This window comes from Triplophysa rosa, linkage group LG20 (genome assembly GCF_024868665.1).
Source record: "Triplophysa rosa linkage group LG20, Trosa_1v2, whole genome shotgun sequence".
Lineage (NCBI taxonomy): Eukaryota > Metazoa > Chordata > Actinopteri > Cypriniformes > Nemacheilidae > Triplophysa > Triplophysa rosa.
The window spans coordinates 15,129,137-15,156,266 of record NC_079909.1 but is presented as its reverse complement, the minus strand read 5'-3'; the positions used below and the strand labels follow the sequence as shown (position 1 = coordinate 15,156,266).

Below are 27,130 nucleotides of genomic sequence, written 5' to 3'. Positions count from 1 at the left end.
AGTATTCAACGTGAGGCGGCGGTCCCCTTGAACTACCCAGAGTCATCTGTATCCAAGCAACCCTTCATATCTAATTTACAACGAATTAGCAGATCCTTATCAGGCCGTGATCAGCAAAATAATAGCAGAAATGCATTTCCTGTCGTAGAAGACCAGAAAAGGTGGATGCTTAAAAAACAGGATTTTAGAGCTTCAAGCCATTGTTGTAAATGCAACGAAAGCCATAGGACAAAGTTTGATGCAAAACAGAACAGTCATCTTAAGGAGCTGGAAATGTTTTTAGGGTTTTCTGAAAAGGGCTTCATGTTTCACAGTCATGTGTCTAAATATGATGTGAACACTTCAGTGACAAAAGGAAACATGATAGTGCTCATTAAATGTGAGGTAAGCAGTAACAATTACAAAGTCGATTTGTTTGACACACACACACTCTCTCTATCTGTCAAACACACACACGCACACACACACGCGCAGTCTGAGGTAACTTGAGCTCTGACTACATACAAACAACTATTAAAAGGAACGGTGTTTTGAGTGTTTTCTTCTCTGATGTTAACCAGAAACATGTTCAATTTGACAGTGGACTGAAAGATTGAACAGCACAGGTAATCTTGAATTTCAACGGAGGCCATATTTAGACACTTATACATTTTGTTCATTAGATCACAAAAGTTATCATAAAGTTGAAGAAATTGATCTCAAAGACATTTTAATTCATCTTCAAAAATCTGGTCGTATTTATGTCCAGCTCTAATGTTTTTGGCTCTTGAGAATTCATTTGTGACAACGTAATGCATTTTGAATATCAACTTTATATTTCTGACAGGTTTGAACTATTTGTCTTTTTGATGACATCTGCATTCATGTTTTTATTTGTTAAAGGTCCAGTGTATTTTTTTGGAGGATCTATTGACAGAAATGCAATATAATATACATAACTATGTCTTCAGCAGTGTTTATTTACACAATGAAGTGTTATGTTTTATGTACCTTAGAATGAGCTATTTCTATCTACATACACCGCGGGTCCCCTTACATGGAATTCATGTTGTTTCTACAGTAGCCCTAAAAGGACAAACTGCCCTACAGAGTGTGTTTCATAAATACGTTACATCCTGGCAGAGAAGCAAAAACGTGACGACATCTTATTCCTGTGTCAGCCACTGTAGTGCTTTGAAAGGGAGGGGTGAGCCGTTGGTTGCAATTTGCAACCTTACTGCAAGATGCCGCTAAATTTCATACACTGGACCTTTAAGTGCAAACAATGGAAGCTTGGTGTCTGGATATGTGGCAGTTATTGTTTTGAATGCAATTACATAAGCACCTTATTAAGTTTCCCAAGTGATTTCTAAGCAGCAAAAGCACAAATACTGTTGACTTCACTGAAATATTTATTTAGCTAAACTAATGTAGCAATTAAGCAAGTAAAAAAAAGAATGCTTAAAAAAATACATATAGAAGTACAGTATATACATATCATTCAAACATATAGGAACACATTGTGTAGGGTAGCTCTCTTCCACATCTGCTTCAGAAGAAAAGGCTGTGAGTTGGTGCTTTGATACCAGACCTTCCTTTACCTGCTCCCCTCCCTTCTCTTCTCTTCATCATTACGTGTGCTGTAATGATGTGCGAATGCAGTGAACAGACTCAATTACTCAGCACTTCTCTGCTGCTTCTGACATTTCTGCACCGCATTTCCAAAAAGCGAACCTCATGCGGCACATGTGTGACCTCTACCGTAATTATTGACTGAAACTGATGATTCTGTTGTATAGAACTAGAGGAATGTATTGTGGTAGGATAGAGATATGTGTAGATTTTTGTAACATAAAAAAGTTTGTTATAAGTTATTAGTCAGAGTTGAGCTTATAAGGTACACTAAATTTCAATCATCCAAGCATTAAAACGTTCCACAGTTTAGCGACATTCAAAAATCACAGTAACTGGGGATTGTTTTTGAATCACTTAATGAGATCGATGCCCGATGAGACAGCAGTATTCTGCAGTATAAATGCACCAGAATATAAAAACAACATTCTAAACTTATCAAATGGTCACCTATATTCTTAAGCAACTAAGGACTACCTGCACACATCTCTTGTAATGTATGTTTCACCCCAGCAGAAAACGTAAATCACTACCCGTGTCTGAAATCTAGTTCTTACCTGTCGTGTCTGCTATTTGGCCTGCATCTTTACTACCCCCCTAAATCCTGTTTCTTTTTTTCAAGCCAGATCCAGGTATCTTCCTCTGAGAGTTACCCATCTCTCATTGGGCTGGTCACACAGAATGAAAGGATGAAGCATCCTGCTACTACTACTGCATGACTGAACTGAGACAGCTCTCTTGCTCTCTCCCTTTTTCTTTCGTTCTGTCTCCAGCAGGTGCACTGTCAGCAATGTGAGTCAGGACAAACCTCTGCCAGGAGCATGGCAAAGAAAAGAATCTCTACAGATCTAATTAGTACTATAGGAAGGCAATTTTAAATGATCAATCTGAATAACGCTATTAGGTCCTGTGTGTAATTTTCTGGGAGGATCTATTGACAGAAATGCAATATAATATAAATAACTATGTCTTCAGAGGTGTATAAAGACATTACATAATGAAGCGTTATGTTTTTATTACCTTAGAATGAGCTATTTCTATACATACTGTACACCGCGGGTCCTCTTGCATGGAGTTCTCCATGTTGTTTCTACAGTAGCCCCAAACTGTTCTATAGAGTGCATTTCGTTAATACGTTAACTTATTCGTCAAAGAAGCGAATACGCAACGACATCTTTGTCTTGTGAGAGCCTTAGTGCTTCGAAAGGGAGGGGTGGAGTGAGCCGTTGGTTGCAGTTCGCAACCTTACCGCTAGATGCCGCTAAAATCTCCAAATCGTTCCTTTAAAATACATCTATAAATATATACTACAGTAATCACTCACCATATTCATTTTTTATAGTTCTCCATATATAACTATGGATAAACCTCATAAAAAAGTAATATACATGCAAACATGATTAGCCTAAATAAATAAATAAGCTTATTAACTTATATGGAAGAGGACTAAGCATTTCTTCTATCTTCTCTAGAGGGTTTGTTTAGGGAGATATCATTTTGTAATACAGAGATTGTTGCATCAAAAATTGTCTATTGCTTTTCTGAACTAATTAAGTGGTGAGTCGATTTTTTTACCTAATTTATTTTTATTTGTATGCATTTATTTATTTATTTATTTATTTTTGTTTATTTGATAAGTTGTTGTGTTTAAAAGTTATAAATCAATAAATATATTCCTTAAAAAACTTATATGGAAGAAAAAATGTCTCATATTTTCTGGTGGGTGAAATATAAAAATGAGATATTTTAACCAAGGACCAACCCTGGGTTATTTTAACCTGTTTGACCCAACATTTTTTTAGAGTGTAAAAATGTGTATTGAGATATATGTAATTCATAGTACTTTTAATTTATTTCGAGGTTTGATTTGACATTTTCTTATACAATAACTATTTTGTTGGATTTCCACATCATGTACAATTTGAAATCTGGGTCCTAAAGAAGAACAGCTGCATTAGATGCCTTGGATCCCCAAAGAAGATGAACCTTTTGTGAGCGACATCTTTCTAAAGTACATATCCATCTATAATTTTTTATGTGTAAAGACATAATTGTAACACAATGTATGTATTAGGGATGTAACAATATTATCGATATTGTGTTATCACAATAGCAAAATTGTCTCAATATTGAAACGATAGGTCTTCCGGCCAGGAATAGAGAATGTTAGAAAAAATAATAGATGTTACCTTTGTCAAGGTCCATCTGGTGCATTTATTTTATTTTATAAAAGGGATTTTTAGGTAATTTGACCCATCTCATAATATAACTCGTACCTCTAAGCAACAGTTATGATTAGAGGATAAAGAAAAGAGGATGCTTATGGCACGTTTCCAAGTCATCATTTGTCATTTTAAATATTGCAATAATTATCGTACCGTGGACTTTATACCAAGGTATTATCGCACAGTGAGATTTTGATATTGTTACATCCCTAGTATGTAACAAAAAATTTGTTACATAAATAGTACATATGATGTAAAAAAACTTTCACTTTCACACGAAAAAAGAACTATAGTGAGCAAAACTCACTAGAAAGATCCTGATACAACTGAAACCTTGAATCTCCATATTCTGGGATTAAATTTTTTGCCATAAATCATTATTATTAGTCACCCATTATGTTTGTCACTGGGTTATGCAAATATCTAAATAATAAAAAGTATTAAAAAGTACTTGTCAACTTTGACAACACGGTGTGCAATTATTGGAAAAGTTCAACGTTTTTTCAATTTCCTAAAAAACAGTGAATTTAGACACAAGGTTTCAGAAGGACAGCGACGAAAAAAAAAGCAAATAAATATAAACACTTAAAAATGAAACAAAAATAATATTCAGTAGAATTACAATACTTCATCTTTTTCCCCTGAAAATTACTAGGGACCCCTTGCAACCCCTGGGGGTCATTGGATCCCAGTTTGAGAAATCCTGCATTAGAGCATGATGGAGAACACAAATCTAAAAAAACCCTGAATTTATAATACCAAAATAAGACCGCGACCACTTCACAAACATCTACATAAAGAGACTGTGTTCACACGCTACCCAAACCCTCAGCTGCAGCTCTTCTTTTATTAATACAGATGCACTAGTCATTAGCAGTCGGAGCGCTAGTTGAATCTAGGTCAAACTTGCCTAGCAGAGCTCAGAGAAAGATACAACGGCTGCGATCATAGTGAGGAAAATCAGATAGCAGATTTGTCTATGGGTAGACTTCATTTTACAGCACTAATCAAGAAACATGCAGAGCCATGTGCACTGGATACAGATAGGATGAAGTGCTTCATAAATAATGAATATATATTTATTCTCTGAAACGAGATTGTTAGCTGGTAGAAGTCTAGCTGCCTGCGGTACAGATGTTGACTCTCTCTGATGGGGGCTGGGGATGCTGTGTCTCACAGCTGGTCCCTCTGCAGGAGCGCTTAATACCCACTGATATTTCAAAACAACACTACTATATAACAGTATGTGTGGACCTCTTTAAAGGGCTGCTTCTTTTTCTCTAGGGCAGAGAAGCAGTTGAACACCTTCATTTTTTGCCATTTTAGCATGAATTAATGCAACAGGGTTCTTTACTTAAACACAAACAGCACCATATCTTAACTGCATTAAAGGTGCTGTGTGTAATATTAAGGAGGATCTATTGAAAGAAATGCAATATAATATAAAGAGATGTATAAAGACCTTACATAATGAAGCGTTATGTTTTTAGAATTTCTATCTACATGCATAGAATTCGCCATGTTGTTTCTACACTAACCCTAAACGGACAAACTGCTACTGAGCATGTTTCGTAAGTACATTATCTCCTTCGGAAAAGAAGCGACAACATCTTTGTCCCGTGAGAGCCACCGTAGTGCTTCGAAGGGGAGGGGTGAGCCATGGAGTGCGCCGTTGATTACAATTCACAACCTCACCAATAAAATCTCCTTTAAAATAATTCAACGATGAAACAACTTTCTGCATGCAATTTAACATGTGCGAGCATGCAATCTTCTATAATATAATAAAGAAGAATATAATATAGATGAATCAAGTATAAAAATCAAGAATATACCAACAGTCTTCATAGTCACAGGTGTATAAATCGTAACATAAATACGTGCAATAAATGAAACATAAACAAGAAGGCAACATAAATAAATGAAAAGTTTCCAAATGGATCTCATTTACAAATGGTATTTAGCTATATGGCTGAAGTCTGACCAGAGTACAGAGGAGATCATTTAGATTTTTTTTCTTACAATTTTTACAATTTAAAATGTAAAAAAATGACACCAGTTGACATGATCAATTGTGAAACCCAGGCTATGGGGTCAAAATGCACATATGAGCTTCAAACTTTGAATTCAAGCATCAATTTAACTATGATTTCAATCATTGACACAGCCTCACACAGTCTAGGTTATATTTTCACAGAAGTTGATTTTGTGTAAAAAAGTAAATCACAAAATTCACAGGCTGGGTCACAAATACACTATAAAACAACATTTTATTTTTATGCCAAAGGTAAACTTTGAGCTGTTTATGTTTATTGGTGTTTTTGAACACAGACCACCACGCTTCATGTAAGGGGGGGAGGGTCTGGTAAGATATGCTTGGTTTGAGGGCAACATCACTGACTGAAGGGTGAGGAACGAGGGACCCTGTTGAGACTTGACTTGTAGACCTTTACATATGAGGCATAACAGAATCTCTGAAGCAGAATGAACTGACCGCTTCCTAAACTGCTGACCACTGTTTTGACAAACACACAGCAAGCATACTGATATAGCTTTAAAAAAAAAATCTTAGCTTCGTACACTGTGATAGGCTGACAGAAACCAGTTTTTACTGCACCTATGCATTGTTGTTCTTTTGTTGCACAAATTGCTTCTATTATTTTCCCCTACTTTGTATGTCGCTTTGGATAAAAGCGTCTGCTAAATGACTAAATGTAAATGTACCGTTTGACAGACATCAAATAAAAAAGTGTCGGATGAAAATCAAGCACCTTATAGGTTCATGTTTTAGCACCAACATTCATTAGTCTAACCCTTCTCTAACAGGCTACAATATGCAGTTCAGATGAGATGTTGAGTTTAGATAGGTCAGATCTTGTACTTTTTTTCTTGACTTTCTTTCTCCAACACACACACACACGCACGCACGCACGCACACGCACACACATGCTTTTAATAAACTGTTCCGGCCTGCAAGTTTAATACGGATTAACTTAATCTAAACCTAAATTTGTCAAAAGTGCTAGTTCATCTTGGGACGATTTCTTTCGTAGGCACATTCTACTCCACCCCAAGAATCTGCTTTTATAACCACACACATGTAGAAATATAGTACAAAGCTTCAGACTTCAAATCTCCAGTCAACCCTTATTGTAACTCCACAAAAATTAGGAACCTGTAATATAAAATATTTTTGTATTTGTGAAAGTTATATTTATCTACCCCCATGACATATCTGGTAAACTTTTCCTTTAACCTTAACATACAGTACTGTGAATGCTGCAGCATTTCAAGATCTTCACACAGCACATGGACCAAACCCAAAAGCAGCTGAACTGCACCGCCATCACTGTAATTCAGCATGCAACAACACAACTGCATGCTCCAACATGTCAGACGTGCAGTCCAAACATTAACAGACAGTCTGTGTAACAGAAACATTATCACTATGACAGGCTTAGCTTTTCTAGTACTGTACATCAAATATGATCACTGAGAGAAATAACAGATTCCTCATGAGAATACATAATTTATGTTTAGAATCACAGACTTCAATGAAGTACATGTAAATAGTCCAGTAACTTTGAAATCAATTTTTAATATGGTACCCTGATATAGTGTACTGTACAGTTTTTTTCTGATGGCCAGGGCGGTAGTTCAGAATTGTACCACAGAAAGTGAACAATTTCATTTTTAGCACCATATTTTTTTATCAGTCATAACATATTCATTTACTCACCTTGTTGTCATTTTAAACCTGTGTGATTTTTCTTCTTTGGCAAAACACAAAAGATATTTAAAAAAATGTTGGTAACCGTTGACTTCAATTGTATGGACACAAAACCAATGCAAGTCAATGGGGACCAACAGTTTTGTTACCAACATTTTTCAAAATATCTTCTTTTGTTTTGCAGAAGAAAGAAAGTCAAGTTTAAAATGACAAGAGGGCGTGTAAATAATGACAGAATTTTCATTTCAAAGCTATTCCGTTAAATCTCTTCACAACTTAACTTATTAAAAATTAGTTTTTGAAAACTGAAAATTATTATATTGTACATGGTGCTTAATAAAAAAACATCAGTAAGTTTCAACTACAAAAATATGTTGTTGCTACATATGTCAAAATGCAAATGTCTAAAAATCTATGTCAGCCAGCAACATCAAAAATCCATATTTGTTTGTGTCTTTTAACTAACAATAAATAAGTTAAATAAGTTTACAAGCCAAAAAACCCAACTCTCACATATTCTTATTATTAATGAGCCCAGTTAATATTAACCAGATACAATCCTTTTAACTAACCTTTAAAGAATGTTATATAAATGATCGGGTTAAATAAGGACCATGAAAAATATATAAACATAACACAACATTCTTCGATTCCACTTTCAATACAACATACTTTCACAATATTAAGACAAAAGCATACCCTAAGAAAACAGTAACAGAGCGGCATTTCTTCTTGGATGAATTTAGCGAATGCACAGATGGACATACCTCTTGATCTCACAGGAACACAGCATGCAAAAGCCATTGTTCTGGAAGTACAGCTATATCCAACAGTACCTAGCCAGCTCAGCTGTCCATCAACACTCACTCCTTTTATCTACCTCACACGCAGACACATGCCTGTGCACAAGCTCACCTGCTGCGGTTTGCAGCCGACAAGCCACAAAATAAACCAATGTAGCCCATCTGCAGTTAATACCGCCCCCGCAGGAGCACAGTACATGTGGTACATTCCAGTCCGCACATTTCCTGCTTTTAATCTCTTAATGGGCAAGAGTATGAACTGGTCCAAAGTATAAGTATAGTTAGTTCATATTGGTGTTATAGCAAAATCACAATAACAATAGTTCATGTGCAACACTGTCAGTTTTTGGTCAATCAGCTGCCATTCATTTAATGTTGAAAGTCTGTCATTATATAAAAAACAACAGCATGCATGTCTATTCAGTGAAATGCATTTGCAAGGCAGACCAAAAAAAAGAAAACATTGTATTATTGCATCACAATTATAGCTTGTCTCTCCCAGTAGGCATCAAAGAGAGTGTGTACATATCTGAGAACCGAGCATGGACATAAATGTGACACACACTCCGGTCCCTCTGCCTGGAATAATACAGAACTTCCTGTTAATCCCTGTTAATCTGGTCATCCTGCGCCTGTGACCTTGCAGTTAAATGGTCTGACTGTATGTGTTTAGTGCAGGCAGCATCACATTGACATACAGAGAAACACACGTCTGGCTGCTTCGACTGGCAGCTTGTTGCTCTGCAAGCTGCCCATTAATAGCACATTCACATGCTTGGATTTGGGAAAAGGCAAGAATGGGCCACTGCAATGACAGAATTGTAATGCAAGACTTTTAATTGGCTGAAAGGGATGTTTCACCCAAAAATAAAACCACTGAGACATTTCGCAAAATATCTTCTTTTATGTTCCACAGAAGAGAGTAAATCCGACAGGTTTTGAACAGTGAGTGCACAAAAATTATGACAGAAATTGTTTTTTTTTGTGTGAACTATCCCTTTAAAGGTCCAGTGTATGAAATTTAGCGGCATCTAGGGTGAGGTTGCGAAATGCAACCAACAGCTCACTCCAGCCCTCCCCTCCCTTTAAAAGCACTACGGTGGCTGACAGAGGACTAAGACGTAGTCACGTTTTTCGCTTCTTTGCAGTTTGTAGAAACAAGCAATAGAATGCACTACAATACTCTTGTTTGTTTTGGTTGTCTTATATGCTTTCTTTTAAGAGCAATGGCCTTAGTCTCCTTTGTTAACATGGTACCTTCGATGTTGTGATTGAATGTCACTGTTCTGAAATGCAGGAAAAAATGATCTGACAGTTAAGGGATGTCTCTTTCTAGATTACGCTTTCCTCTTCCCAGGCATCACTATTATTAACGGTCTGCTCTTGTAGCAACATACACAGTCTGTTGGTATTTCTACCAACTGATGGTGCCATACAGGACTAAGTAACATATTTTTCTGATTTCTGTAAATGGTTAAACTTATTAAAATTGTATACTTGTGAAAAAATGGAAACCTTTCTTTATGCAAAAACAATACATTGCATATGACAGAATATACAAATGTGGTTAAGATATCTGAAACTGATTACTACTGTATATCAGAATGGATACTGTACTCTTGTTTTCACATCAAATTCAACATTTTTTCGACACTGGCCCCGAGTGATGGAAATTAGTTACAGGGCTTTCTTTGGCTAAGACTTCAGCTCAAAACTATATCTTTACATGCTATATTTGCGTTAATGCTAAATATATGGGATAAATTCCAACTATTAAGTAAAAAATAAATGCAAAACTCTAGAATGCAAGAGAATGCTATCAGTGTTTGTGATCATAGCGTCTCTATGGTAAATGGCAGGTAATTTGTAATTTACAACAGAGGATCACAGAGCACGTCATCCGTCTATACTCTACAGCTCCTCCTCTTCCTTAACAATCACATACTCACCTGAGCTCACAGCAGGTGTGACTATTGTAAATTAGTCTCACACTGAGTCATAACATCCCCCACCACACATGACCCCCTTTGATGTCCAAAAGTGATGCCCAAGACTGAAAAATGTTTGTATTCGCCCTTTATCTAAGTTTTATTAAAAATTAGTTTTAATGGATGTAAAATGATTGCTGTGTTTACATGATTATTACCTATTGTGGAACCTGTTGAGATATGCAAACTGAAAAAAGTAATAAATATACTGTTAAAAAATATATAGTTTTAATATTATTAAATATGTATTCACTTTTCATAAATGTCGTGTAGTTGTAGTTGCTTAGCCTTGGGAAGAATTTTAGGAAGCTAGGCCAAAAAACAACACATTGAGTCAAGGCCCAAGAAAAACCACTGCTATGTGATCCTGGACCACAAAACCAAGGGTCAGTTTTTCTATTTTTTTTTCTTATACATCATCTATGTATATACATAATCTAAAAGCTGAATAAATAATTGATGTATGATTTGTTAGGATAGGACAATATTTAAACAATATTTACAGAGATACAACTATTAGAAAATCTGGAATCTGAGGGTGCAAATTTTTGCTTTTTGTTTTTCTATGCAAAATAAAACATATTCTCTTGATATGCTGTAGTTTAGAATAGAATAGAATAGAACTTTATTGTCATTGTTTAGGAACAATGAAATACAGTTAGCATCTCCTCTGGATGACAGGTGAACAATTATAAAGTCATAAGAAATAAAATATATATAGTTAAATGTAAGAGCAGCCAAAGACCTATATACATAAGCCATGCACACAAAAATATAAATCCTCTGAGGTAGTGCAAGTCACTACTTTTTTCAAAGACTTTTTGTCAAAAGCATTGAAAGCAAATATGTGCAAATATGCCCTCCAATCATCCTTTTTGCCACTACTGCATATCTGTCCATAAATTGATAACTTATTATTCTAATCTGTGGATATTTCTGACCTTTCATAAAAAACTCATTCCTTGAGAATTGGTTTTCTTTATTAAGAATTTGCATGTCTTGGATTTAAATCGTGCATATCACTTACATCAGAGAAGGTTCGAGTGTTGTTTTTTAAATTTGATATTAAACACATATTATGTTGGATTTCCTTATGAAGTTACCAGCCAACTAGCAAATCAGCATGCAGTACAGCACACATACAGAAACAAACAAGTCACAAAAGACCTTAACATCAGATCCATCGTGTGTGATAGACATACTTCAGAACACTGTCCAGAATACATACAATATGATGTAATGCATCATTACATGGTCTGCGGTAACCACAGAATAACAGAGAACAGGAAGGAAAGGATAAATGACATTCTACAACAGTTCTTGTTGAAACTACATCCATTTCAGTTGGCCATTGCAATGCTACATACACAAACACACCTGTGCGATTCAACATTCGTGTTGTGTGTGGGAGGTTCACAAAGCATATCATGTTTTACCTTGTGCTCATCTTTATTTTGTGGGGGTATTCCAAGAACATAAATTTGCATGAGCTCTATTTGCTCTAAAAGCATCAATGTCCTAAAAAAAGGCCTTCAAAAGTACTTAAGCAAAGCATGCTTAGTCATGCTTCAGAATCTGTTCATTTCTGATATTTTATAGTATCATGCACTGTAAGAATGAAACAATCTTTCCGGGCCCTTCAAAATATAAAATCGGGCAAATGAGCACACAAAAATAATTAGTCATCTCATATGTATATGCAGGGACTTTTGCACACTTGCATGTGCTGTTTGCATTTCTGCACATGATTCACTATAGGAATTATTCAAACCTTGTAATAGTGCAAACATGACCAAAACAAATTGTGCTAAACACAGTTTGCACAGGGTTATTCCCCAAGCTTGTTTGAGTTATGAACGATTCTGCAGTCCACCATGGTCTGGCATACTGTGCTGGAACAAAGTAGCATCACTCCACAACCTGACTGGAAACATGTTTGCTTAAAACACTTGATGAATTATGATGAATTAAAACCCAGAAATCTCACAAATGTCTCCGATAGAGTTTCAGAAGAAATCTCAACAATGTCACAACTTGAACACAGATCGAACACTGAAACAGTCAAGTCTCCAATCAAAAGTAAATTAACAAATCTTAATAGGAACTCTTTTCTCATCAAATTTACCCAAATCCAGATTATGTTATCTGTACAATTAGAGCCCCATGCTTTCCACACATAACATACATTTTACCACACCATACCCCTTGATTTTATTTATATTTCCACCACTAAGTAGCCTATATTATTCAGTAGATTTTAGTAAATTCAAGTAAATGTGTTAGAATTTTTTACTTATTAATACAAAGATATTACTTTAAGTAGACCTAAAAACAAAATAAAACACAGATGTGCTGATATGATACTGGTTACTACATTATAGCCTATTTTTACAGATTATTTCCTGTATGGTTCAAAGTATCTACTGTAGGTTTTTTAATATAGTTAATATAGTATAAGTGAATACTTTGGTATACTGAAGTTTGTATGGGCTATATTACTAAAACACAGAATCCAGAAAAATCAAACAAATTTTATAGGGCCCTATGCAATCTATGTTCATTTTACACCAACTCTTCTTGTATTTTGCCAATTTTCTCATTTGTTTCTGCTTTTTTCTCTCCCAAGCAATTTTAAGAAAAACATCTTAAGTTGGTATCTGAAACACAACTGAGAACTCCCTCAAAGCTATAAAAGAGCAACATCTGAGCAAGTCTCTCTGTTTGCTCTAAAGCCACTTTTTAAATCTGGAATTCTAAGTGAAATAAAAATGTGATGTGGACATGAGATTCGGGTAGTGTCGTTCTGTGCCAGGCTGCTGTTTGTGGAGGAAAGTGGGTTAACGTGGGAGAAAGGGAGCTTATCGTGCACGCGTGTGAATGCCACTGCAGCAGGGTGGGGTGTAGTCTCGTCGTGCAGTAGCACTGCAGAACCCCTGGGGCAAGCGTAGTGTGCGTGAATGAGAAAGAGTAAAAGACAAGAGTCCAGCGTTCTCTATTCCTGCCTGTTATTGCCCATCAGAAACGTCTGCCCTGTCTCATCCTCAAGGGGGGGTGTTCTCTGTGTTCGTATATGCGCGTGTGACATTTTGTGTCAGACGTGTTGGTGAATGGTACAATAAAGCCGTCGCCCATGTTATTTTTAACTCTCTGTCTCCATGGAAACCAGCACATATGCTGGGAGCGATGCACCCTGCCGTGTGTGTGTGTGTGTACTGGAGATGCAGCAGTTCATCCCGCTTCATCTGGAGGAAGCACACGCACGTTGCGCATGCCTGCCGCAGTGTGCGCGCGAGTGTCTTATGAGGTCAGATTCACGTCTGATTGAGCCTACACGTTATTAGTGATGTGCTGGATCTTTTCTGCGAAAATGACATGGAGAGACAGTACCGAGCATGGATTAGAAGATTGTTATATCATCACATGACTCATAGTACTGGTTCATACTCAAGCATGTGCATGAAAACAGAATTTTATTGTTAAAAAGCAAACCTTAAACTAAAAGCATTTCTAAAAGTTTTTTTTAACTCGTTGATATGTTTTTATATCCTTATATTTTCTTCATCTTTTTCCTTTAAACGTTCCTTTAAAAATGAAGCTCCAAATCGTCACAACAATAAAAGTACAATTTGAACCACAACAACTGATTCAATGTGATTTTTCTTTTTTCCGTGCCTCGCTCGTTTCTTATTCAGCCCTGGTGGTACCCTACAAAGAGCTTGAGGAAACAGCCAATGAAATAGCAGCACAACATGCTCTTGGTGATGATGTGATCGAGGCAGTTTGTGCTAACAGCCAGAGCCTGGCGAATGTAGGTCACGCCCAAGAAAGACCCTACTACAAATAGCACGCGCATAATTCGTGGGTTTCAGAATGACAGCGTGCCTGAAAATGGAGAATGAATCACTTAATGTGTGACCTAAACCCAACTCACAGCAAAATGTGCACATGGCAGGGACCATGTGCGACTCACTTTATCCCACACCAACGCATCTGACAGAAAACAGAATTAAGCAATGACAGTGTCTACGTAATAATGCATATTTCGATTTTCTGTTAGGATTGAATTGATTCTGTTTACCGTACATCATTGCTTCAAAGACACAAAAGTTGACTGATACTGCTGCCATGTCTGACAATGAGGTTTGCCTCTGCGGCGGACCTGAGGGACAGGCTTTCCTTTTAACCAAGCTGTGTAGGCACAGGTAACACATCTCGTGCCAGTCTGCTCGCCAATACAAACACTCCACGGAGAATCCTTTATGCGCCCGTGTGTGTAAATGTGTGATTGTGTGTGCACCTCCCTAAGCAGACATCACACAGTGACCTATATATCATCCTCTCCACTCCTGCAATGCACTCAACCTTAATTATTTATAACACACACAAACAGTTCCGAACAAAGAAAGACCTCATGGAAGAAACTAAACGCGTGCAAGATTTCAGACCTTTTAATAAATGTCTTTACAACGGTGTCACATTAATATGAATAACAAAAAACATGCTATTAAATAACCACAACCTGTCAAATTAGTTCATGAACACAAACTTCATGATCAAACTTCAATGATCAAAACACAATCTATACTATGTTTTATTTTGGCTATAGCCTAATACTTAAAATATCACAGGCTGTGACTACCATTGAGCCCACCCCACTTGAGAAATTTAGGAATGGGTGATCCTTAAATTACTTGGTCTCTCAGCCCTGAAAATGAAGGTTTTTGTCTCGATATTATTTATAAGCAATCAAATCTCCATTCATTCATGTACGATCACCTGATACATTATTTCCTCACCCAATCAAGCTTTTGGAAGGATTTCCATCTAAACTGCCTGCCAGACCGAACTGCTGTCCAGCCAGGCTTACACAGCAGGCCTGCATATGGTCAGTTCAATCCAGAAATCCATTAACTCCCACCCACAGTTTGCACATAGCTTCCCATAACCCATTTCATGTTAAGACCTGCAACGCAATATCTGATGATTGAGATTTATCTACTAATTGAAACCAAGATCATAAAACACAAGATCGTGTGATATTACAACTACAAAAGAGTCAAATATGGCTAACAAAAAAAATTGAAAGCAGTAAAATTACAGTATATTATCAATTTACAACAAGGCGGTCAAAAGTAACAATAAACAGAAATGCATGTAAGCAGAATGGCATGCAGACACAACACCAACATCTACCTCAACTCAACACAGGCTTTATAACCACCCTACACAGCTGTTGAGTATAATTACAGGATATTCTGATTGGTGCAGAAAAAGGGGCGTGTCAAATGGAGGCTGATCAGGGCTCCACCCACTTAACGATCATCACTTGCGTATACAACTCAAACTAATCCAGAATTGGTATTGTTATCGGATTGATACTAGTCTAAGAAGAACGATATTTCATTTCTAATCCGTTTCTCAAGAGCAGACGTGGGTCTGAATACGCTGCTTCTTTCACATCTCTAACGCACACGTTGCTCCTCCTCTGCTCTGCTGTTAGGGTGGGAAATACTACAAAATTTGGTATCAATCTGAAACCATGTAAATACAGGGCCTGTATCGCCAATATCGATACAGATACTTTTACTTTTTGAAGCATACACTTGAACCTACGTGTACTTTCCTGTAGAGGAGGAGCAACGTGTGCATTCGAGATGTGAAAGAAAGCAGCAGCGTATTCAGACCCACGTCTGTTCTTTGATGAAACGCGAGCAATACTTTGGCACAGATTTGAGAGATTCCAACTGAAATATCGATCTCGTCAGACTGTTTTTATGAGCAGTTTGGGGTAGTTTATGAGTGTATATTTTCTGCTTTAATGTTTAAACTAACACAAATTTCTATTGCAGGTAAAGACCAAACAAAGTCCAAAAAATTGAGTGAGGGCAAAAGCTGCCAGTTTAAAAAGATATATTACTAAAATAAGTGAAAATGCCAACTTGTGCCATGTAAAGTTGACAGCATTTGGTGGTACAGAGATATAATTGAGATTAGAGACTGCTGCTAATTTTTCTATAACGTTATTTAACACACACATGGAACCATATGAGGATGCTTTCGGTGTATTTTTTGTGTCTGCATAATTTGTTCATTCAAACGCAAGAAGTAATCTGCATTACCACAGTGTACCACAGCCACAAACCACATGATGGAAATGATGATGAGCGAGTGACAGAATGGTCAAATAAAGAGAGAGAGACTTGAATGAAGGGCAAAGAAAGGTTACTAGGGGTGGGACAGAACACTGCTTCTCTGTCACACACTGGGCACACTCTTTTGTTTCTCTAGAAGTGGAGGAATCTCCTGTTATCTGTTTGGGTTTCCACACAGTTCACAAGCACAGTTCCACATGCAGAGTACAGTAAAACGTTATGAGCTCTCATAATAAATTTAGTTAAGCATGTTATATATCTTTCGAAATCTTTAAAGGAATACTTCACTTCCATATGACAATTCTTTTCTACACCTGCTCAAACAAGAATTTTTACACAGGAATTTTGTTTTAACACATGAAACCGAGTCAAGACTTCTGCTTGTTTTTACTTATTTGTCCTTTTTAAAGCCTGACAAAAGTGGCTATGAAGATTAGAGAGATTTCAGCTGAAATATCGATCTCATCTGTATTTATGAGCAGTTTAGGGTAGTTTATGAGTGTATATTTTCTGCTTTCTGCAGAGCACAATATTGTGTTGCAATAGCAAAAGGTTAATGAACAAAACTTTAAAATATTTGCGTATTAATTATGCATATTGTCGCTATCCTTCTGAAACCTTGTATGTCCAAAACACTGTACTTTTTAAATGATTACATACTGTGTTGTAAAAGTTGACAAGCACTTTATAATACTTTTTATTGGTTAGATATTTGCAAAACCAAGTGACAAACATAAAGGGTGAGTAATAATAATGACTTATGGCAAAAAATAAAAATCACAAAATATGGAGATATGGAGAGGTTTCAGGACAGCAGCAATACGAACAACATCAGGAGTATTTTGGCATGAACTATTCCTTAAAAGAACCATTTTTAGTTTTGAATGAGCTTATTAGTACTTAAGATCTGTATTTCACACTAATTTATTAACCTACAGTTAATACTACATTGGTCTTGGTTACGCCATCTTAGTCTGTTTCTGAATACTTAAGAATGCTAAGCCGGTGCAATTAAGACTTGGACAGAAGTCTGTCAGGAGTTGAAAAACATGCGTCGGATGAAGCTTTCAGCTTTTGAAGCTTAAAAGGAGTGTTGCAAGAACAGCCGCTTATGGCTCTGCTGACTGATTGGATAATTAGCAATGGTTGTTATTGTGGTGACCCTGTGACGGACCACAGCACAGATGCTGCCAAGTTGAGAATGTGCATGTGTGCTTGCGTACTCGTGTGTTTGTTTCAACAACCCCCCCGTTTCCCCCCTCCACATACACACGCACCTCATTCCCATTATTCAAACCTTTGACAGTATTTGTAAAAATCCCAGGCCCTTTACCAGCCCCCTTTAGCCCTCCGTGACGCCCCCCAACAACACCGGCCATGCGTAAGGCTACTGAAGGACAGACAAAACAGTCCCCGGAGAACAGGGCAACAAACACATTAAAATGCATGCTTCCAGTCTTCGCAGCGGCAATTCCATGTGTTAGACACGCGTTGTTCAAGCGGTGTACAAAATGATGAATGGAAACCCTGGAGAAAAGCACTCCACAATTAAAATCACAAGGTTGAGTGGAGCTCAAAACATCTTGGTAGTTTATCTTGTGCACAGAACGACAAAAAAGACGAAAAGCTTTTGTCCAGTCAAATAATTTTATACATTTACTGAAATGTGACTGGCCCAGAGGACAATTTTATTGCCAAGAGACGTGGTGTTTACGTTTCTTTTAAGTATCGGCGTGGTCCCAGATGTTTCTCTTACAATTCCTTAGGAAAACAAAAAAGGTTCAAATGAGACATACAGTAAAAGCACAAATCTACAAAAATGAATGTGGATAACACAGCTCAGATTATTTGGTACTGGAAGAATTTATCATACAGAGACGCAGAAAAAATAAGAGACCACTCCAGTTTTGCCTTTAAACAGCATTTCTTCATGTATTGTGGTCATTTTTTGGTAAAGAATTTTAACAGAAACAAACATCAGGAATGACAAAGTCACCCAACAGCAATGTGAAAGACTGAGAGAATGCAAATACAAATGAAATCAGGCTTATTCCATGATCTATTCATTTTTGAACAGATCCTACATGTAAAAATAGTAGTATTGTGTTGTTTAAACATAAATATGAGCTTGTTTTTTTGTGCAGCTCTCAAGATCTGCACACACTGTAACTTTTTTTGTTATTTTGATCAGTTTGTCCATTTTTAATGTTCTGTACATTCATGCAATAAAAAACAATTTTCATTTGGGAGGAATCTAGTTCACAGAATAAAACAATAATTTCCCTAATAAATTTTTACTTAAAATACCTATAAATAGTAAAACACATACATATAAATAGTCAAATAACATTGTGGTCTCTTCATTTTTTTTCCGTTGCTGTATGTGGGCATATTAAAATCTCTCACTTTTATTATTGCAGACTTCGGTACCCTGGCAAATCTAAGCCCAGTTTGAGATATTGTTGAGATCTCTTATGAAACTCAGATGAGAGACAGCTCTGAGAGATGGGTCTGTTGCTCACACTAAAACAAAACAACTAGTAGGATTTACTTAATTGTTTTGTGTCAAGTTTTTGCAAACAGTTTTTTAAAATAATTTAACTTAAAAAACTGGACACAATTTTTTAAAATTAAATTAAAAAGGTAAATCCTACTAGTTTTTTTTTCAGTGCAGGAATGTACAAAGCAACTTTGTAATCGTGTAATGGAGCATTAAATCCTTAAAACAACACCAATTTATGCTCTTATTTAAATTATACACAACTAAAGTTTTTGAAGATCAGTGCTCACTAGTAAGTAATTTAAGGAGTCAGTTACTTGGAATTCCTAAAATCATCTTTATTGCAGTGTGTAACGTAGCTTTCCTTCAATGTTAACGATCTGCAAAGTTGTTAATCATAAAAGTCCATGATAAACAAAGATACTACATCTCAAAATAAAGAGTCGATTCTGAATCGCCATAACGAGTCGTTGTTTTTTCGAAGCTCAGGGCTGCAATTTTCAGACGTCACGACATAACACATTTGCACAATTGCACAATAACACAATCCCCACCTGCCCGCGAAACACGAACACTCTGACCTGCCCACAAACACTTCTGATAGTTTGTTTGTTTACATCCTGTAGCGGAGACGCTGTGTTCTGTGCTGCAAATCAAGCATGTAGTTGTTTTACTTCCAAATCCAAAGGATGATGATGTAAAGAACCAGAGAATACAAATATTTTCCCCACGATTGCACAGCAGTATAATCCAAACCTATTGTCATTTTACTGACAACTTTTTCTCCAACCTTGGCGAGTTCAGTGTGGGATTTGCTAAACGCTTGTCCATGAAAGATGGGCCAGCATGACTTTATTTGGACCAAGAAACATCTCTGAATCACAACATGTAAGTGTGATTAATTAGACGTGTAAATTATGTCTTCTATTGATTGTTGAAAATTGCTCATTTTGCGTGTTACGTAGTGTACACTTACAGCAGCTATTACTGTCCTACTCAAATAGTTCTGATAATCAGGTGTGAGCCCACTATTGTCTAAAAATGTGTCGTCTAATGTAGAGTGTCTGTCATTTTTATTAATTGGATTCATGATAAAGGATGTGGATAGATTTTTCTTATAAGATGTAATGTTTCATAAATCAGTCACGTTAGCATTGCAGCTAACGCATCTGTTTAGCTGTGGGTCCGGTTCGCTTCCAAGTGTAAAAATGTGTCGTTTAATGTAGAGTGTCTGTCGTTTTAATGACTTGTCGTCACTTTCCCACGTGAACACGCCGGAACACGCCTGCTTGAGTGGTAAAACACTGGGCAAAATGAATGGTTACAATATCAGGAAACGCAATTCTGCGCAACATTTGAGTGTCTAAGAACACCCGATTCCTTTGTATGAGATCTTTGATAAATGGAGTGATATTAAATGCATATTTTAAGAAAATGACAGCGTTTTTTGACCTTGGATGCATTTAAACCTGTTGTTGGGTCTCAAATACAATATTAGGACACTTAAAATAGAACATAATGGGCACTTTAAATGCTTCCTTACCAATGTCGTTAATCTTTCTGGAACCTTCTGGAAGTACTCCAAGAATCTTTCTATTTAGGCCTATAGGCAAAGCCTGCTTACATGAGCTACGGATAATTAGCTTGTGAAATCCAATGCCATACACCCTGAGGAATAATCTGATCGGAACGCTCAATCGCCTCCGTCTAATCTGGAGATTTGCGTGGCTCAGATCAAGCCCATGCTGGTAACTGACTTATAACCAGCACATCTAATGAGAGAGCAGTACAGAAAGGCTTGGAGGAGCGCACAGAGGAAACCCTAAAACACTTTGACTTTGAGTTTAGATGGACAGTATGCTCACTGTTATTATATGTAAATCATGGGCACTCACAGTGCAGATTACAGCTCACTAGTTAAATTCTGTTAAACAAGCACTAAAATGTCTACAAACACATTCTCTAAACTTTCAGAACAAGCCTGCTTTTTAAAGTGTTTTGAGAAACTCGTGGAATACAAGCAACCTACTGCATAATGCACGGAGAAGCATAGCCACATCTGGGTCAAAACAAAATGGTGAAATACTTAACTTGCAAAAAAAAACTGTTTTTTTCTTTCTCCTTATAAAAAGAGCCTTGTAACAGCAGAGACACATTTTATAACAAAAATATTTTTAAATAGTATTTTGAAGAAGTATTTTTTAATATTTTGCAGTGTTATAAGATATTTTTGCCATTTGGCATTGTTTTAAGCATAAATCAGACTGAAATATAAAATAGTGAAATAAACACTTCTACTCTCTTGTTGTTAGTACAAAACCTCACAAAAAAAAACAAATGAGCTTTCAAGAGACTAAGAAAAATAACACTGTCGCTGCTGTCCTTCTGAAACCTTGTATCTCCATATTTCCTGTTTAAATTTTTTTTTAAATCATTATTATTAGACCCTTTATGTTTATTACTGGGTTTTACAAATATGTAATCAATAAAGTATTCAAAAGTGCTTGTCAACTTTGACAACACAGTATGTAATAATTTTAAAAAGTACAGTGTTTTTTCCATTTTCTGAAAAACAGCGAATTGACCATGTGAAATAACTGTTGGAATGAGAAAAAAATGTAGGCAGGACCTCTTTAACATAACTATTCTGTTTCCATATATTACTCATCCTCTTGATCAGACAGGGGTTTAAAATCTGTCCGGATAAACTAATAGGCAAAGGCAACAGCAGATGGTACTAAGCATAGAGAAATATAAATGACCTTAGTTGGTTTTAGGATCACTCGCCTTGATCTATTAAAACCATATGGCCGATCTGCACTTCACGCCTAGGGAGATTTCAGCCCCCTCCTCACGCGGAGGGACGCGTCCCAAATACAGCGGTGCAGACGCACACACATACTTTCACACACGATCACATCCACTACATAGTGCAAGGGGTTGGTGGGGGGTAACCCAGTGGAAATTACAAGGCAAGTTAATTGCAGTTTGGCATAGCTGTAATTATTCAACTGAGCAAAAATAGTCGCCTTCAATTACTTGATCATAGAGTGGATGTAGATCTGGTTCCATCAGAAAAATGAGGCTTTTGTATCTCCATGCTCTTATTTTGAAGGGCTAGATTGCAGACGTCTCTCAACAGTCCTCGTTCTCATTTAAAGTCGCTCTGGATTCTCACTAATGAGGTGTGGAAAAACATGTTTCCTCCATGCATTGTTACACTGTCTTCTGGAGCAGCTGCACTCGCCTGCAGACCTGCAGTCCGCCGCTACCGCTGTCATCACATCAGCCCGCTCAGCAGAGCAGGCAAAAACAAACTCTAACAGACTGATCTGGGGCCAGCTGTCTCTGAGCAAATCCCTTTCATAAACATTATTAGACGAACGGCTAATCTAATCATTGTCTAATCACAAATTTAATCTCACCACTATCGCCTTTAGTTTAGAGGGGTGTAAGTCATTGTTCTTCGCTCAAATTGTTTTGGAACAATATGTATAGTAAAAAGTGCCATAGAAATAAATGAAACTAAACCATTAATTATACGATCCCAGCAAAACGTGGGCCATTAAAAGAATAAAATGAATCCAACGAGATTAGAAGCACATGAAAAGTTAAACCCACAGAGCAAATCTTACGTTCTACATGAAACAGGAGGTGTGCTGCCTACACATTGCAATACACCCAGTGTTACTTCCAAGTGATTCCCATTGATTTATTCTTGAAATACAGTAGATTACAGACAGCTCAAATCTAACAGCTCTGTTTACAGTAGACTGTCATCATAGCAGTCCTCTCTCTTTATCTCACTCTGTCTCTCTTTCTTAATTATAACTGTTCCCTCTGTTGTGACTCAATCAGCCAAGTTTTCCTGTTTTCCTCTCTCTCTCTCTCTCTCTCTCTCTCTCTCTCTCTCTCTCTCTTTGAGAGCGACTCCACTTGACACAGACCAGCTTTTCTTTCAGACCAGTGTGGATTCCCTCTCTCCCTCTGAAACAATTAATTGGGCCTGGAGGAGAAATGTGTTACTTCTAAATGTTTATCAAAAATAAATTTTAATAAAAGTTTCCCAAACCAATTTTTTAAATCATTTATTCACTCTCAGTTTTTGCAGACCTGTATGACTTTCTTTCTTCTGCAGTATACAAAAGAAGATATTTTGAAGAACATTGGTAACCAAAAAATTGGGCCCCATTGTATGGACATTTCTCAAAATATCTTCTTTTGTGTTCCACAGAAGAAGTCATATACAGGTTTTAAATGGCATAACGTATTAATATTGACAGAATTTTGTTTTGTTTTTGTGGTGATTCTGGTGAACTATCACTTTAAGTAGCATATAACAGTATAAACAAAACCTGCATCAATGTAAAAATACAACCTGACTATTCAATTAAGTTCAACCTCTTTTAATGTATACCAGTGTAAATGAATTGAGTTTTGTTGTTGTGTTTGCAAATTAAAGTGTATAAACAAAATTTGTCCTGTTTTCTGAAAAATGCTGTCACTATGAACCCGCAGATGTGCCAACCACTATTCTGTAGCTCTGAGAGCCCTTTGTGATTCTGATAGATCTTTAAGACTAGAAGTATAGGCATTGTTTAAAAGTAACGACAGACACATCTCTCACTGTCTGAAGCATGGCTGTCCGGGCAGATGGCCAATTCAAGTCGAAGGGCAATTTAACCCATCCATACATCCAACGGATCGCAGGAGGCGGTAAATGATTTCCCAAGGTGTCCTTTTGGTGTATGAAAAATTCTCCAGATTCCCGAGCGATGCTACATGCCATAAAACTAAATTTACTGTATTAAGAATGTCGTCAGACATTCCCAGGTAATTTGAAAGCGAAACATCAAAAAGCTAATAAAATAGCATATCCACATAAATCTGTCTCTGCGGTTATGTATCTACGCAGTGAGAGAGGGAAAGAGAGAGTGATTAAAGAATAGCTCATCCCGTTCATCCACATGTATGAATTCTGCTTGTTTCATCATCACAGTGGCCTGATCAAAGGTACGCTGAGATTACTGGCACCTCAAAGGTCTGATCACAGGAGGACGACTTGATTGAGGTTTGAAGGTAAGGACAGGCCAGGCCAGATAAAAGCTAAGTTTTCCCTCTGTCTAAACTAACACGATATCATGTAGTGTGTTTTGTAGACCATGTGGTTTTCTCAACATAGTGTCTATAAATTCAGAGGCAAAACAACTCAAAGTTACTAACGACTCATGTAACTTCACACCTCAGTTACACTCTTAAAAAATACGATAAAACCTCAATTAAACCACTGCTGTTATTACTTCAGAGAACAACTCGAAACTGACACAAACAGCGTTACAGTAACAACCCCCAACTGAGAAATAGCTCTATTCATTTATATTTTATCATAGGGACACAATTCTATGACCAACACTAAAAGCACTCTATACGGAGGAATAAACCTCAAGCAGATTGTTTTGGGTAGGCTGCATGTTAGAGGGATAGATGTCTTCAGACATGGTCTCACTTATCCTTTGAATTCTAAAGAAATCAAAATTATTTGGGTTATCTGCAATTCTGCAATTATCTGCAATATTGCAAATTATCCGCAAAATAATCTAAAACAAACCCTGAGAAAAAAAAACATGGATCACTCATTACATCATCCTACAATTCATTTAACATGTTATTTGTTTACACTTGGACATTACAACATTTAAGAAACCAATGCATTACAGACACTATTTTAAACACCCATCTGTACAAATTCACTATTACACCCAGATTAAACAACAACGCATATGTCTTCATCAGTAAAAATAATGAATATAAACCCAGCCATATACTGTGTCTGTGATCATTTCTAATTATAGAGGGTTGAAGATTGCTGTTGAATTGACTCATTCAGTTACTGTATATAAGCCGTAAGCCTTGTGATTTGGTTCTTGAGAAATGGAGCCATTAAAAGCAAACCGTCAAAGACCTTCCAGTCATTCATATACTTTGTGAAGATCAAACATTAGAGAAACAACAGCTTTTTATATAAAAAAAATCAATCAGCGACCCTCAAGCAATCTGGTCAAAATACTTGTTCCTGGTCCATATGAGTAACACTGTACTTTCGCCATTTACAAATGTGACCGTATCTGAGCTCGACCTCTATTTCTAAGGCTGTGCTGAAGAGGACATGGTTTTCTTTCTTTTCATGATGAGCAGCTCTCAGATAGGCCTCATTGAAAGCCTTGATGGGCCTTCAGTGAAAATCAAAGTGCATGAAACAATAAAAGTACTGTCAAACCCAGAACTTGACCAACTCTAAAGAAAAAAGTGGAGCAGAGTGAGGGCTAGAAGACAGATACAAGTTTTTGACTTCATAAGCCTTGTTTGGCTCTTATTCGGCTGCAAATTAACAGCAACGTGTTGTCAGATAACATGTTTTTCATCACACACTGAAAAAAGGGTTTCATTCAACCAATTAAAATATTTTAGGGTAAGGATTCACATCTATATTTTATAACTTAAGCCAATGAAAAATAATAAAGAAAAGGTATATATTTTTAATTGGCTCAAGTTATAAAATTTAGATGTGAATCCTTACCCTAAAATATTTTAATTGGTTGAATGAAACCCTTTTTTCAGTGCATAAACAAGATGGAAATACTGTAGATCTGCTGTGTTTATAATTCTAGTGAGCTTATATGGAGACTTCATTTTGAGGCTCAACATGTAGGTGCGCTCCCAACATGATAGCTATTCAAGATTTTGTATAAGTGCATGTGACATGGGGCTCTGCCTACTTCTGTCACACAGTTAAAATGCTGTTCTAAAATGCTGCACGCATCGTGCCATCCAAACATTCACAAAAACATTATACCATTACATAGATGTTCAAAACCACTTTCCAACCCTGAGAGAAGAACTCTGCCAGGAATATAACGGGACCTTTGGTCAAGCTCCACAGCAAATGATAAGGGTAACCCAACCAAACAAGTCAATCACATACAGCCACAGCCCCACATACCACATTTGTGTGTGCTCAGTGTCAGTGTACTGTTAAGCTTGAGGATGGGTATAGTGCAGAATGCGGAGGATGGGGGGGCTTCCGCTGTGTTTAGAACAAGTCTGGGCAGGTAGCGGATGCCATGTTGGTTCTTAGATAAAGTCTGATGCTTGAATGCATTGGTTTCATTATACAATAACTAAAAGCTATAGAAGACAATAATTAAATAACGTAATATTGTAATATATTTTTATATACACATTATTTGTATATAGCAAATAATGTGCATATACACATCTTTTGTCAGTAAAGTAATAATATAATATACATGCTACCAATCGCATTTCACTCATCACTAATCTTTTAAAATAATTTGATTTTTGAGTGGGACTGATTGACAAATTTTTTTAAATTAAAAACCCAACCGTTTATTTCTCGAAAATGTACATATATATTTAAGTTTATTTAATTAATGAAAATAAGTAAAAAGTATTTAAATAACAAATAATATTTAATATTTTTGGTGAATCCTAAAAAAATATTTGAGTTACTCAGATTGACTTAATTTTTTGTACTTACATTTACTCAATTTAAACAGTATATTTTATTGATCTCACATGCAGATTTAAAATGTACTAAAACATTTTTGTGAAAAGTTTTTCACCAAAAAAATTAGTAAATCACAGTTAAACTTTTCAGAGTGTTGGACACATCCTCATTCTATTATTACTGTTAGATAAGATTGTTACAAAATAATACGTCTGGGCAGTGACCAAAAAATGGAAAATAAATAAGGAAATATCAATAAAGAAATGTTTTTATTGTTAGATTCCAACTGAGATGGATTTCTCTGGAACAAAGCACTGCTCATTCAATGAGAGATAAAGGTCATCTTAAACCCCTGGGAGCACCCCAAAGCACCCATTAGGCAATAAAACTTATATTTCCACCCTTTCCCCTTCCTTTGAACCCACGAAATGCTTCATTTTGAGCTTATATTGGAAGTAAATTATACCCAGTGTGTCATTATCTCTTTGTTTGTTCCCCATAATAAATGACCTGAAAGGCTGAATTAACCCCCATATAAAAGACGCCACAGCCCAAAGGCAAACTTCACACTTTACAGCACCTTTACCTTCTCA

The 27,130-nt window shown here is 36.5% G+C and overlaps 1 protein-coding gene across 3 annotated transcripts in view; it reads right to left on the bottom strand.

Moving 5' to 3' along the window:
* nhsb (Nance-Horan syndrome b (congenital cataracts and dental anomalies)) overlaps positions 1–27,130 on the bottom strand; it is a 44,600-nt gene that overhangs the window by 12,671 nt on the left and 4,799 nt on the right. The window contains exon 1 of one of the 3 annotated variants that reach the window (XM_057362490.1): positions 8,334–8,506. The exons of 1 other annotated variant lie outside the window; for it this stretch is intronic. In XM_057362490.1, coding sequence (XP_057218473.1) covers positions 8,334–8,370 — 37 coding nt within the window. In that variant the 5' untranslated portion in view covers positions 8,371–8,506. Of the gene's footprint in view, positions 1–2,168; positions 2,253–8,333; positions 8,507–27,130 lie in introns of those variants that run through there. One more of the 3 variants, XM_057362491.1, reaches the window with a different exon arrangement.